Here is a 14,495-nt window from a genome sequence, read left to right as displayed (position 1 = left end):
GTCGGTGCCATCGAAACAGCTTCCTGAGCAAAGGAATACTGGGTGGTTTGCCATTACCTTCCCAGCAGTAGTTCGAGCAAGAATTTGTAATTTGTTCATGGTGCCGGTGATAGCTCACGTACTCTTCGCAAAGGACACCGTGGGGTTTAAAACGTCCACCAACTAATGCCAGCAAACAGGACACCCAGTTTAATGTCCATCTGAAAGAGGGCACACACATTGAATCACCCTGTCTGTGAAACACAGGGATGACAGTTTATGGCTGGGTCTGGATTCAAGCCCAGGCTAGACAGCTTAGAGGCAAGTGTGCCTATGTCTACTCAGGCCGGAAGCCTATGTCTACTGGAATCCTCCGTCGTGCAAAGTCCTTCCTCGGCCCTCCTGAGCTTTTGACCACTTACAAAGCTTTTGTCCGTAGCCTGATGGAGTACTGCTCTCCCCTCTGGGCTGTTGCTCCTGCCTCCCACCTTTCTCGGCTTCACGCTGTAGAAACCACGGCATTTCGGATCATCGGCATCTCCCGCAATGAGGCTGAGTCTTTGGGCCTCTCACTCATTCACCGCAGGCAGGTCGGTGGTCTTTCTGTCTTCTACCGTCTCCTAGCCAGCCTTGCCCCCCTGCTCTCTCTCTCTCTGCAATTTGTCCCCACCACATTTGCTCAGGGCGCTCAAGGTCAGCCAACAACCCCCCTTCTGGTAAAACTACCAAAATCACGGATCACTGCTCACCTTCACTCTTTCATTCCTCTTTTTTCCCGCCTTTGGAAGAAACTCCCTCACTCCATTCTTTCCCATTCTTCCCTCCAGGCTTTCAAAACAGCTGTTCACCACCACCTCTTATCATCCCCCATCCAAATCCTCGATCTTTTCTACCCCCGATAATCCACCCAAACCCACTTCCTTCAAATTCCCTGCTTTCCTTCCTGAAAGTCCCTGTAATGTCCATCTTCTATTCCCCATTTTCCCCGTCCCATCCCTCTCCCTTCCACAGATCTCCTAATGTGTCTGTTCCCCACTGTTTTGTCCCTCCCACTCCCGCCCCTCTTGTCTCATGCCCCCTTGATGTGCGTTGTGTGTTCGCTCTCACACGAGCCTCGACAAGGTATACAAAAAAAAAAAGCCAATCGTGCCAGCCCCAAAGCCCCCATCATTCCTCCCCTATTACTGTAATCTCTTAAATCATTTCCCTTTCTAATCTAGTGACGTGTTTCTTTTATATATTGTTCTGCAGCTCCGAAACCAGTGAATAAATAATGCACTCTTGCCTCCACAAATCTTGTCCAAAACCTCCACTTTGAGTCAGACATCACTTTCCTCGAATTTTTTTCACTTGGTTTACCACTTGCAATAGTTTTCCTCTTGAAAGCCATGGTTAAAAATCATAAAGGGAAATAATAACTGAAAACAAAGGAATTGATTACGATTACACAGAAGATTCCATCAAGCGTAGTGTAGACGCGGAGATAGGTACAGCACAGTACTGTACATGCATTGCATGTCTCAATTACCACCTGCACCGCAGCAGCCCTGCTGATTTACGATTATATATATGCAGTCAAATTATATGTGTAAAGTTGAAACCATTAACAATAATCACTTATTTTCTCCATGGGATGGTGGGGTGGCAGTGATAGTGGGAGGAGCAATACTCCACTGAGCTATGGACAGACCTTGTAAAGGGTGAGTAGCAGTAGCTCTGATTTTCCAAGGAAAGACTGGATTGACCAAGCACATCCAGTCTGTGACTGGCTTTGGAGGCCAGCTTTGCAAAGATGTCAGCCCTTGATAGATCCTGGCTGATTGTGAAGCCAAGAAGTTCAAAAGAATAAATCTCTTCCAGTGGCTGACCATGGAAATATAAAGGTGGGTTCATTTGACAATGTTGCTACTGGTATGACATAATGTGGTCTAATCTGCAAAAAGGACCGTTTTCCAGAGCAATTGAGAGGTCATTTATGTACATAAGGCACAAGACTGAACCCAAGACAATGCCTTGTGGCACGCCATTTTCCACTAGGAAATCTATAAGTGTGTTTCAGTGTGTCAGTGTATGTGTGTGTCTCCTTCATAACTCCAAAACCATGAAACCTATCAGCCCAAAACTTTGCATGCATACTAACTCCAAGGGAGTGCATAGATGAAAACTGAGTATTTGGGTAAATTTAAACACCTCTTTTGAAAATGATTTAGGGGGTCCTCATCATAAAAAAAAACAAAAAAAAGCCTTACCAAGATGGTAGTGTGCCATCTTGGTCAGCCCGCTGTCACCTCGCAGGGATCTTAAGCCGCCATTTTGTTTTGGCCTGCTTAACAATGCCTCGACTTGGAACAGGTCGCACCGGATTCTATATGATAAAGTACTCATAATTTATTTTTTCCACTTTCCTCACTCGTGTCATCAAATGCCTGATCTTCATACCTACAAATTGCTGTCGACATCACTTTTGTAGGTGCTATTGTTTTGGAGTGATGTGATTTTTCCCTACTCCTCTGAGCTCCCAAGTTTAATCGCAACAAAACTTTATAGAATCACATTTTTCTACCACAATGCACCTTACTTGCGGTTTAAACAATCATTTTCTCACAATTCATAACTTATAAACACACGAGCCACCACCTGTCGCCATCTCCGTGGGTAGATCCATATGCACAATCTATCTATCTATATATTACTAAAACTCTCATTTTGTATTTATGTATGAATGTATGTATGTTCCCGAAATACAGCCAAAAGGGAACACGATAGCGCAAAACTTTTTAGGGCCACCTTACTCACCATTTACCTGCGGTGTGCAGTTTCAAGTTTCGGTGAAATCGGGCAACAAAAAAAAGTTATTAAAAAAATCAATTCCCGATTCAGTCAAGTACTCTTCGGGAGAATTTGATCAATGCAAACAACCTCAGTGGTATAGTTCGCTGAAGCTATCTTGTCTTTTTTTTCTTTAAATTATTTTTTTCATCAACCGCTGTCACAACGGGAACCCAACAGGAACCCAACGGGTTCACGGGTCATCTAGTACTTTATAGAAAAAGCCCAAATTTTTCAGATTTCAACTGGGATACCTATATAATTAGTGAGATGGTGAGCTCCGATCATCAAATATGGTATCAGATGTGAAAAATAATTAAAAGAGCCATGTCTGTTTGTCGTGCTATAACTTGAGAACGAATTAACGGATTTCAACGAAACCATCAACAGTGGATTCTGGGAACTCTCAGGAAGGTTTGTGACACAAAGAAAACAAAATAATAAGGGAAGGATGCTTTGCGTATGGGTACATGTACATGGCCACACATGGCAAAACTGCAAATGCCAACTTGTGACAATGGTTATCCCCATATGGAGGGCAGGATCTTCCAGGAGTCCTTTTTTGTTTTTGCCCCATAGATTAGCCATCGCAGATATGCCGAGGAAACGAAAAGCCCAAATTGGGAGGAATGCTCGAGATACGAGAAATCAGAGAGCACACAGAGACTAGGCGATTGTGTTTCCTGAAATAGCATGTGCCGAATACGTACACCATAAAGTTTGATTTAAAAAAAGAGGGGAGTGCGAGAATTTTTAAAAAATGTTTTTTTTATTTTCCTCTTCGTGTGTTGTTGCATATTATTCACATTTCAGAATCTAAAAAGGCTGTGATGAATATCCAAAGAACACTCTCCCCTCCTTGCTCCCTGGGTGTATAGCAGGGTGTACCACTTTTGCAAAAGTAGTTGCTGGAATGAAGCACTATGTGCCTATCGATTCTACTAGTGAAGTTAGGTGATCGACCAAAGTTTGAAAATTTTCCCGCCTTTTTTGACTGCCGGCCGCCATTTTGAAATTTCAGGAAAAATCCATATTTTTGGAAATAATATTGATTTTTTGAATATTTTAAATATATATATATATATATATATATATATATATATATATATATGTATATATATATATATATATATATATGTATATATATATATATATATATATATATATATATATATATATATATATATATATATATATATATTCCTCTGTGTTTAGATGGCCGAATGCACTTCAGTAGGCACCAGTATGATAGTAAGTACCCATAAATATTATTCACATGTCCCAACATTTTGAGAAGGGGTTGCCATTTTGGAATTTCACTGAAAATCCCATATTTTGACAATTATCGCATGGCACATTGTTAAGCATTTACAGAATATCAGTAGTAGAGTTTTCATAAAGACATTATTAATGGCAAATGAGAGCATGATCAATTAATTATGAGAACAACCAAATATGTTTTAAGTGACATGGTTTTCATATATGACAACATAACAATCTAGCAAACAAGCAACCACACAGATATCTTATAGAGAACAGCGTTTTTTGTATTGTCTGGGTAAAGCTTCCTGTGCTCTTCCACGCACTGTAGCAATGCTTGACGTTGTTTCTCATCATTGCATATATGAATAAAGTCAGACACTTGCTTAATTCCTCTTTCAGCTAGATCATTTACGACACGCAAAGAATTAGCAGTGACCACCATGCCAGGTGGATGGTGGAAGCCATCTATTTTCTCAAATTAGCTTTGCTCCAAGACCAGTTCAAGATATCGGATGTTCAACAAGTGTATTTAAACAGAGTGGCCAAGTTCGTAGGTCTGTTCTATGCTAAAGCATTCCTACAGAGTCCACTTAGCACATCTGCGGCACGACACGATCTGAAGTTCATGGCTGACATGTTCCTGTACGAACATTACGACAGTGGTATTGCAGATGCTTGTATCTTGTCGTGCAATCGCCATACTTGGTACTTAACACCTCAGTTAGTTGTGTTGTCCCTAGCTGATAATGGTGTCCCGATCACAGAGAGAGTTGATGGGACAAGTGTTATTTGATACAGAACAGCCTGAGAAGTTCGACTCTGGCAAGCCACAACTTCCCCACGTGGAATTTAATTCAACTGATGATATGCCAGCGCTCAGGTCTTTCATTAGCCAAGAATCCTGGCTGATGTTTGACCTCCTAGGAATAGACGATGATCAGGAGTGGCTGCAGACACCTGTGGCTATGTGGGACAAATTCGCTAGTTACAAGAAATTTTGTGAAAGTGCTAATTCTTTGTGTGTCGTAAATGATCTAGCTGAAAGAGGAATTAAGCTCGTGTCTGACTTTATTCATATGTGCAATGATGAGAAACAACATCAAGCATTGCTACAGTGCGTGGAAGAGCACAGGAAGCTTTACCCAGACTATACAAAACAAACGCTATGTTCTCTATAAGATATCTGTGTGGTTGCTTGTTTGCTAGATTGTTATGTTGTCATATATGAAAGCCATGTCGCTTAAAACATATTTGGTTGTTCTCACAATTAATTGATCATGCTCTCATTTGTCATTAATAATGTCTTTATGAAAACGCTACTACTGATATTCTGTAAATGCTTAACAATGTGCCGTGCGATAATTGTCAAAATATGGGATTTTCAGTGAAATTCCAAAATGGCAACCCCTTCTCAAAATGTTGGGACAAGTTGTGAATAATATTTACAGGTACTTACTATCATACTGGTGCCTACTGAAGTGCATTCGGCCATCAAAACACAGAGAAATATATTTTTTAAAATATTCAAAAATCAATATTATTTCCAAAAATATGGATTTTTCCTGAAATTTCAAAATGGCGGCCGGCGGTCAAAAAAGGCGGGAAAATTTTCAAACTTTGGTCGATCACCTAACTTCACTCATGGAATCGATAGGCACATAGTGCTTCATTCCAACAACTACTTTTGCAAAAGTGGTACACCTTACTGTAAAGCTAGGCCCGTATATAAACACCGCCTAATTTTATTTTTCCAATTAAGAATAACGATTTTATTTTTATTTTTTTAGCAATTACGCAAACATTGGCATTCCCATCAGTGAAGCAATGGGTCTGATATGCTAGTAACTGCTAATTAGGACATTACTACACTCAGTAAGAGTGGCGAATGAGTCATTGGCCTCTCAAATGTGCGAATCGCAAATTATTCAAAAACCAAAAATAGTACAAACACAACCTATACATAGATTTAAAGGTAATATCACTGCTCATCTGATGACATAACTCTCAAAGGTGAGGGAAGACTTTGTAGAAAAACATTACCACCTTTGCTAACTTCTCCATTTATACACCCTTCAAATTTTTGAAATGAGAAATTTTGATCCGTTTACATGTTCTGGCCCTTGATGAAAATAAACATTCTATATTGTCTACGCAAAAGCATTACAATAATATTGTTACAGCTGTCGAAATTTGCAGAACACCATAAAGGTCCTTAGTTAGTTATGCCCATAAGTCTGTGTTCAGTTAGATTTCCCCACCATTGTTTAATGGAAATTATCCGTGTGGACAGGGCTGTGATCTTTGAGTTAGCCTTTATTCTTTACTATCGTTATTTTGGACCAACTGCTTCACACAACCACCTTAACCACAACTCTCATAACCACACCACCACGTTTCCACCTCGGCACACGGTTGCCAGAGGCTTGGCCTTCGTCAAGGGAAAGCAGGCGGCCCCCGTTCCCCCTTCCCCTGGACGAATGGCGTCTCCACGGTGAATTCCAACCAGTGTGTGGAAGAAGACAAATACAGCGGCGAGAGCGTCCCCGATTTGGCGAGAAAACGCTTCCTTCGGGAAGGTTCCCGCATGTTCTGGAAGTTTCCCACAGGTTCTGGAGGGAGGGAGGGGCGAGCATGGGTAATAAAAAGGGCGCACGGAGCGTCCGTTCTCTCTCTCTGGTGTTGCTGCCGCTCTCTCACTGTCATTGCTGAAGCTCTCGGTCGTCGCTAAATCTCTCTGGAGTTGTGCTGAGGAGAAGCTCTCTCGGTCATCGCTGAATCTCTCTCTCTCTGGAGTTGCTGCTGGGGTTGCGGTCGTTGCTGGTGTGGTTGCTGCTTGTGCTGAGGAGAATCGCACCAAGGAGCTGCATGAAGATCTGGGCTCGTGTCCGAGTCAGGAACTTGGAGCGGTCGGTCGGTGGAGGTCCGGGCGTCGCGAGGGAGACGCGGGCTATAGGCGCAGCCCTGCTGTGTCGCGCGAACCTGCGCGTGCATGTGGGGAGAGCCGGAGAGAGCTCGCCTGCTGCTTGGCAAGGCCTGGGCGCAACCGCGGCTATGCTGGCTGCCGTGGGGACGGGACGTCGCGACTCGCCCCATCAAGGCACCACGAGGGTGCAGGTAACCTGCAACGGTCTCGTGGGGTCCTTTCGTTCGCCAAGGCCCCACGTTATAAAGGCCCACGGGCCCAGTCTGACTCCCTTGTCTTTGAGGGGGTCTTTGCTTTTCTTTTGAGTGAATGTTGTGGCGCCAAGTCTTTCAAGTAAAACCTGTTAAGTAAATGTACATAATAACCAGTCGGTTGTAGTGTTTTCGCCTTGCCCGTGTCTTTGTCCCCGTCCCGCAGTCTTCAACAAACAACTGCATGTGTGTCTTTCCATCATTGCTTATCTGCTTGACTGCATGATTGTTTGTATATGTGCTGTATAATAAATGTGCTGATTTAAATATACCCCGTTCGTCGTGTCGTTTTCCCCCATTGAACCGCCGTATTGTTTTTCGGAGTACTAGTTGGTTTTTGAATACCGATAATAGAATCGGGTCCGGCGAGGTCTGGCGATCATACCTGCTCGGTTATCCCAGAATGGAACGAACCACTTAAAGCGGTTCATGTCCAAACAGGCCTTCGCCGAGGTACGGTCCCTCGTAGGTTACCCGTGCGAATACTTAGGTATATCGATATCTGGCGATTGACCCTGTCGCGTGCGGGTAGAATGCGGACTGGGCCGTGTTGGGATTAAGAACCCACCCGTGACTGGTTTCTGGCGTTGTTCCAGAAAGTCACGACTGAATTGTCCGTTCGGTGGGCGAGCGGCCGTTATTAGTTAACGCGGTCACTTGCACGCCGGCCGGTCGTAAATTTGTAACAATATGTTCAATTTCGTTGATATTTCTGTTCAATATTTTGCGGTTTGACAAATAAAATGTTTGTCTCTGAATATGTGCTTAATTGTGGTAGTCCAATAGCTGTACGTTAGAGTCTGGGCAACGTTGGGTACCTTTGTGGGTGGAGGGAGGGGAAGGGTGGAGGTGGATATTGGTGGGAGTCCAGAGGGAGGTGAGCTGGGTGGTAGGAGGGGGTGGGGTGGGAGTAGGAAGGGGAAGTGGTGGCAGGGAGATACCTTTCCTGGTGATAAATAAGTGGCTCGTGGATAAATGTCAGAGTAATACATCGGAGTGAAGTCTGTCAGAGCATTATCTACACCAGAAGTGGTGTCACCTCGTGAAAGCCAAGTTTCAGTCAGACAAAGTACATCTAATCGGACGATCTTACTATTTATCCTTACATGGATGGTGAGTGATCTTTCAGTGGTGTAAGTAATCATGTATTTAAATGAACCCAATTTATACAAATATATTTGGTTGAGGAGGGAGAGAAGAAAACACGATGAGCATTAATGTGAATAAAATTAGAGTGGAGCGAGTGGCACCGATGGCAAAGGAGAGGTTGAGGGTTCTGATTTAAGATGTTTTCTGCAGTTGTTTTCCATCATCACAAAACCTCGCTGTACCCACCCCTGTGCCCCCCCCCCATTGCCACAGCTGACAGTCGCCATTATGTGCTGTTCATTCACCTCAAGAGAGATGCAGCACAAGATGGAGTCTTTGAGTATGCAGACGCAGGTGTGTGCTCATGTGCTTGCTATCATTATGTATCCTATCACTTTTTTCTGACATGCTTATCCTGACATGATAAATAAAATGTTTGTCTCTAAATATGTACTGAACTGTGGTAGTCCAATGATGCACGTTAGAGATCGGGCAACGTCGGTTACCTTTGTGGGTGGAGGGAGGGGAAGGATGGCGGTGGGTAGAGGTGGGAGTCCTGAGAGAGGTGAGCTGGGTGGTAGGAGGCAGGGGACGGGGTGGGAGGAGAAAGAGGAAGACCTATGCAGTGAATGGATGGATGGAACCCAATCGCTAAAGCAGCTGTCACACCTTGACGATTTAGCCAGCGTATGCCGATTTATGAAAAATTTGTCTAAAACGCTGGCACACGTCGAATACGTTATGGGTACGTTTTGTATACGTTAAGACCACGCTGAGAAACACTGCCATAAGTCGTAGTACGCTGGCTTTAAACGTTGTACTTTTGGGTTGTCCTCAAATTTTTGCATGCTTGAAATTTTACGACGTATGCTGGCGTATGACTCACACATTCCGCTATGCTGGCCATAAGTTGTAGGCACGTTATGCGATCGTTGACACACGTCGAAACACGTTACTTGTAAGTTACTCATAAGTCGAAACACGTCGAGGTAATGTTTAGCGTACCCAAAACCTATTTCTAAAGGCCCGGTCACAGCTTGACGTTTTAGCCAACGTATGCCGATTTTTGAATTTTTTTCTAAAACGCTGGCACACGTTGAATAGGTTATGGGTAAGTTTTGATAACATTGAGAGCACGCTGAAAACACTGCCATACGTCGTTGTACGTTGGCTTTAAACGTTGTACTTTTTGGTTGTCCTCAAATTTTTTCATGCTTGAAATTTCACGACGTATGCCGGCGTATGACTCACACGTTCCGCTACGCTGGCCACAAGTTGTATGCACGATCTGCGATCGTTGACAGACGTCAACACATGCTACTTGTAAGTTAATCATAAGTTGAGACACGCCGAGGTAATGTTTAGCGTACCCGAAACTTATTTCTAACCTATGATTAACGTGTTGTTGGCACGTTACGCGATCGTTGCCACACATCGACAGACGTTACTTTTAAGTTACTCATAGGCTGAAAGACGTCGGTATAATGGATCGTCCTTGCGTCAGCGTCCACGGCCACGGCCATGGCCAGGACACTTATTTGCAGCATTCTTCAATCTTTTCTTGGGCATGACGAGGATGTTCACACTTCGATGTCTAGCTTGGCTATGATTCCAATTGTCCATCGGCAGCTTCTATTTAAAATAGTCGAGTTTGAGCGTTTTAACACGTTCAGAAGAAACGCTTCAAATTTCCAAACCCCAGCGTCAAAAAACAAAGGCGAGTGACAGCAATTTAAATCGTTCATTGTAAACAATGAAAATAGGTGAGTGGTACCGTTTAAAAGTCGTTGAGTGTAAAAAAAATCCAATTGTTGAGCGCAAGCGTCGACTTTCAATAGTGGAGATACAGCCATTTAAATCGTTGAGTTTATCATTTAAATCGTTAAATCGTTAAACGCAAGGACGATCCATTATAACCCACACCCTCCCCCTCACACTCACCTACTACTGCCAACATGAACAAACTACTACTAATACTAATACTGATACTGATACTGATACTGTTACTGCTGACATGGACATCAACTCAAAAAGGACTCGAAAACACTGTTGGGTTCCCCTTTTATGAGCAGCATTTTTATATACCAATTCCCAAAACCGCTGGGAACACGTCTTTATATGGCAGTTGTAAGCTAGAAACACGTTCATTTATTTTTTTTTTGTCGACCGGAAGACGTCATTGGAATACGTCTCCATAATTCGATGTGTGTTGGGACTACGTAAAGAATTGGTTCAAAGCACGTCAAACATAAGTTAGAAATAAGTTTCGCGTAAAAAAGACATTACCGCGACGTGTTTCGACTTATGAGTAGCTTATAAGTAGCCTTTGTGGACGTGTGTAAGCGTCCACATATCGTGTGTACAACCTATCCCCATCGCATGTGGAACGTGTGTCATACGCCGAGTACGTCGTAAAATTTTGAACATGTTTAAAATTACTTGACGTACTCTACTTACTACGACGTATGATAGCGTACTTTAGCGTTGTACTCACGTATACCAAACTTACTCATACCGTATTTGACGTGCCCCAACGTTTTAGACACATTTTTCTTTGGTCGGCATACGCTGGCAAGATCGCCAAGGTGTGACTGCGATGTTGACACTTCCATTTCTACGGCAGTTATGATTCGAATCGTTGTGCGTCAGCCTTTTAATAGGCTACGTCACGACATCGTCGGCGATGCGTGCAACGCGCTATGCCTAAGTTAGACTATCGTTGGGCATCGGTTGTGAAGGCCGACAACAGGTTCAGCATTCGTTGGTATAAGTTATCTATAACACAACGAAACGTTCTGTGTCCGTTACCAATGCGTTGTACATAAGACCAAGTCGCTATGAATACGTCCGAATCTTTAAAAAAAAACATCAAAATTTCAACATAAGCCAGCGTTTTAGATACATTTTAATACGTTGCCATCGCTGGCTAAAACGTCAACGTGTGACCGGGCCTTAACCTGTGAGTAACGTTTTGTAAGCACGTTACACGAACGTTGTTCACACTTCGCAACACGCTACTTGAAAGTTCCTCATATGTCGAAACACGTCAAGGTAATGTTTAGGGTACCCATGACTTATTTATAACCTATGAGTAACGTGCTTGGGAATTATTTGTAAAGCATGTCCTACGCACAAATACGTATGTAGACGTATTTGACGTCTTCAGGACGACCGCAGAATTTAATGAACGCGTTTCTAACGTACAGATACCGTATAATGGCGTATTGGCAGCGATTAGGGGAATTGGTATATAAAAAGGGGCTTCGCAGGAGGAACCCGTCTTTTTTTTTAGACTTCGTGGTGAGTACATGTTGATGTCATTCCGAGAGATGGAGGATACGGCAAGGCTGAGACGACAATACCTACATGTCCTCGAACATCAACATGACCTCATCGAGTTGACACTGCACCAGTTGTGTGCCAATAGAGCCGGGAGAAGAAGACTTGAACGGAGGAGAAGGAACTGGGTCAGACCATGGATCGGGAGGAGACGCCACTACGGCATATATGACCAGCTCATGGTGGAACTCCGGAACGAGGACCACGCATCCTTCATCAACTTCCTGCTAATGCCCCCAGCGATGTTCGACGAACTGCTAGCCAGAGTGGGTCCAAGGATAACCAAGCATTATTATTAAATCATTTCAATAGTCCAGTGGAAGCGATTTAACTCGTTCAATGGAAACTATTTCAATTGCCGAGCACCAGCATCCAAAAACAATAGGCGAGTGACAGGCATTTATTAAAAGTGAAGTTGCAGCCTATGAATAGAAAATCTCACGTTATCGTCGACGATACGCTGCCACGCTATGCATACGTTAGACTATCGTTGGGCATAGGTTGTGGACGGCTAAAACACGCTCATCAATCGTTGGTATAACTTATCTATAAGTAATTATCGAAGCGTTCTGTGTTCATTACTCGTACATTATGCATCTGTCCAAGTCGTTTTGAATACTTTTAAAACTGAAACAAAAAAATAGTTCATCGTGGGAATAAGAAAAAAAAAATTTGCTGAAAAGAACATCGAACAATGGTGCAAAGTAGTCTCCTATTCGTGGACGCAACGAGGATCCATCATCACCCACACCCTCCCCATTATGCTCACCTACTACTACCGACACGCTCACCTACTACCACTATAATAATACTACTACTACTGACACGCTCACCTACTACTGCTACTACTACTACTACTACTGATACTACTGATACTACTGACATTGACATCTACTCAACATGGAGTCTGGAACACTGACGGGTTCCTCTTGTGAAGCCCATTTGTATATACCAATTCCCCTAAACGCTGCCAAATCGCCATTATACGGTAGATGTAAGTTAGAAACACGTTCAGTAAGTTCTGTGGTCGTCCGGAAGACGTCAATCAAATTCGTCTACATTCGACAATGTGCGTTTGAGATACATTACACATAGGTTCAAAGCACGCTACTCATAGGTTCAAAGCACGTTACTCATAGGTTAAAAATTAAGTTTTGGGTATGCTTAACATTACCTCGACATGTTTCGACTTTTGAGTAACTTACAAGTAATGTGTGTCCGACGTGTATTGACGATCGCGGAGCGTGCAGAGAACTTATGCCAGCGTATGCGGAACTTGTGAGCCATACGTCGAGTACGTCGTAAAATTTTCAGCATGTTTGAAATTTCACGACGTACTCAACGTACCACGGAATATGACAGCGTACTTCCTCGTTTTTCAGCGTGCTCCTAACGTATACACAACTTACCCATACCGTATTCGACGTGTGCCAGCGTTTTACACACATTTTTCATAAGTCGGCATACGCTGGCTAAATCGTCAAGGTGTGACTGCGATGTTAACACTTCCAATATTCAGGCGGTTATGATTTAAATCGGCGTGCGGCAGGTTTTTAACAGGGTACGCCACGAGTTCGTCGGCGATACATGCAGCGCGCTGTGCCTAAGTTAAACTATCGTTGGGCATAGGTTGTGAACGCCGACAACAGGTTCAGCATTCGTTGGTATAAGTTATCTATAACACAACGAAACGTTCTGTGCCCGTTACTAATATGTTATGCATACGACCAACACATTATGAATACGACCTTAACTTTAAAAAAAAACTTCAAAACTTCAGCATACGCCAACCTTTTACATACATTTTTATACGTTGCCATTGCTGGCTAAAACGTCAAGGTGTGACAGCACCTTTAGGAGGGAGAGGAGGGAAGAAACCTGGGGTGTCTACGGTGTGTGAGTGGGAGGTGCAAAACAATTCAGCGCTGCCCTCTCAGCTCGGCTCTCATTCGCCAAGACAACGCTCCGCTCGGAAAGAATCTGGACAAAGGATGCATGGTATGGCAGCCATGTTGGAAAAAAAGAAAAACTTTGGACCTCTGTATCTCCGAAACCACTCGAAGGAAAAAAAAATGAAACTTGGCACATGTCAAGTACTCCCTATGGAAAATAAGTGTGCTGTTTTGATGATGTCACAGGTGGCTTCGTTATGACGTCATCATTGCATACGTCGAACACTTTATCCGATCAGTATGAAAATCTTCTTCTTATTGCGTATGGCAGCTTAGTTGCCAGGATAGCTATCATTTCTTGGAAGTGCGACTGTCGCTGATGCAGTGCCCATCCACCAGTACACACCGGTACTCATTTCGCAGACTTCGGAAGGATGACAGGCTGACTCAACCCCCTGGTGTATTAATTCAGCGGGCAACGGGGCTTGAACTCAGGACCCTAGGATCCCAAGCCGCCATCCTCACCACTAAGTCAACACCGGGCTAGTATGAAAATGCTTGAAGGTCATATCGGGCAAAATTGTATGGGGTGGGGGGGAAATTGATGTCATTTAGTGACGTGGTATGACAGCCATTTAAAAAAAAAATTTTAACATAAAAGTCTTCGAAAATCTTCCTCTCCAAAACGGCTGAACAGATTGAGTGAAAATTTACAGGTCTGATCTCCTATCCATGAGGAACAAAAAGTTCTCCACCTATGATGTCACAGGTCACATGGTTTGGCATCGACAATTTCTTGAAGAATAAACCTTTAAAAATCTTCTCAAAAACGGCTTGACAGATCAATGGGAAACTTCACTCACATGTTCCCCACGCTTTGGGGATACCAGGGTGTTCACAAATAATTAATAGGTCACATGGTCTGGCAGC

The 14,495-nt window shown here is 43.4% G+C and overlaps 1 protein-coding gene across 1 annotated transcript in view; it reads left to right on the top strand.

Annotated features, from left to right (window-relative positions):
• LOC147018250 (uncharacterized) overlaps nt 1-14,495 on the top strand; it is a 91,641-nt gene that overhangs the window by 32,923 nt on the left and 44,223 nt on the right. The window contains exon 5 of the mRNA XM_085897772.1: nt 8,608-8,688. Coding sequence (XP_085753898.1) covers nt 8,608-8,688 — 81 coding nt within the window. The remainder of the gene's footprint in view (nt 1-8,607; nt 8,689-14,495) is intronic.

This window comes from Eptatretus burgeri, chromosome 10 (assembly GCF_056783735.1).
Source record: "Eptatretus burgeri isolate ZD-2024b chromosome 10, Ebu_testis_v1, whole genome shotgun sequence".
Classification (NCBI taxonomy): domain Eukaryota; kingdom Metazoa; phylum Chordata; class Myxini; order Myxiniformes; family Myxinidae; genus Eptatretus; species Eptatretus burgeri.
This window is presented reverse-complemented; position numbering and strand designations above follow the sequence as displayed.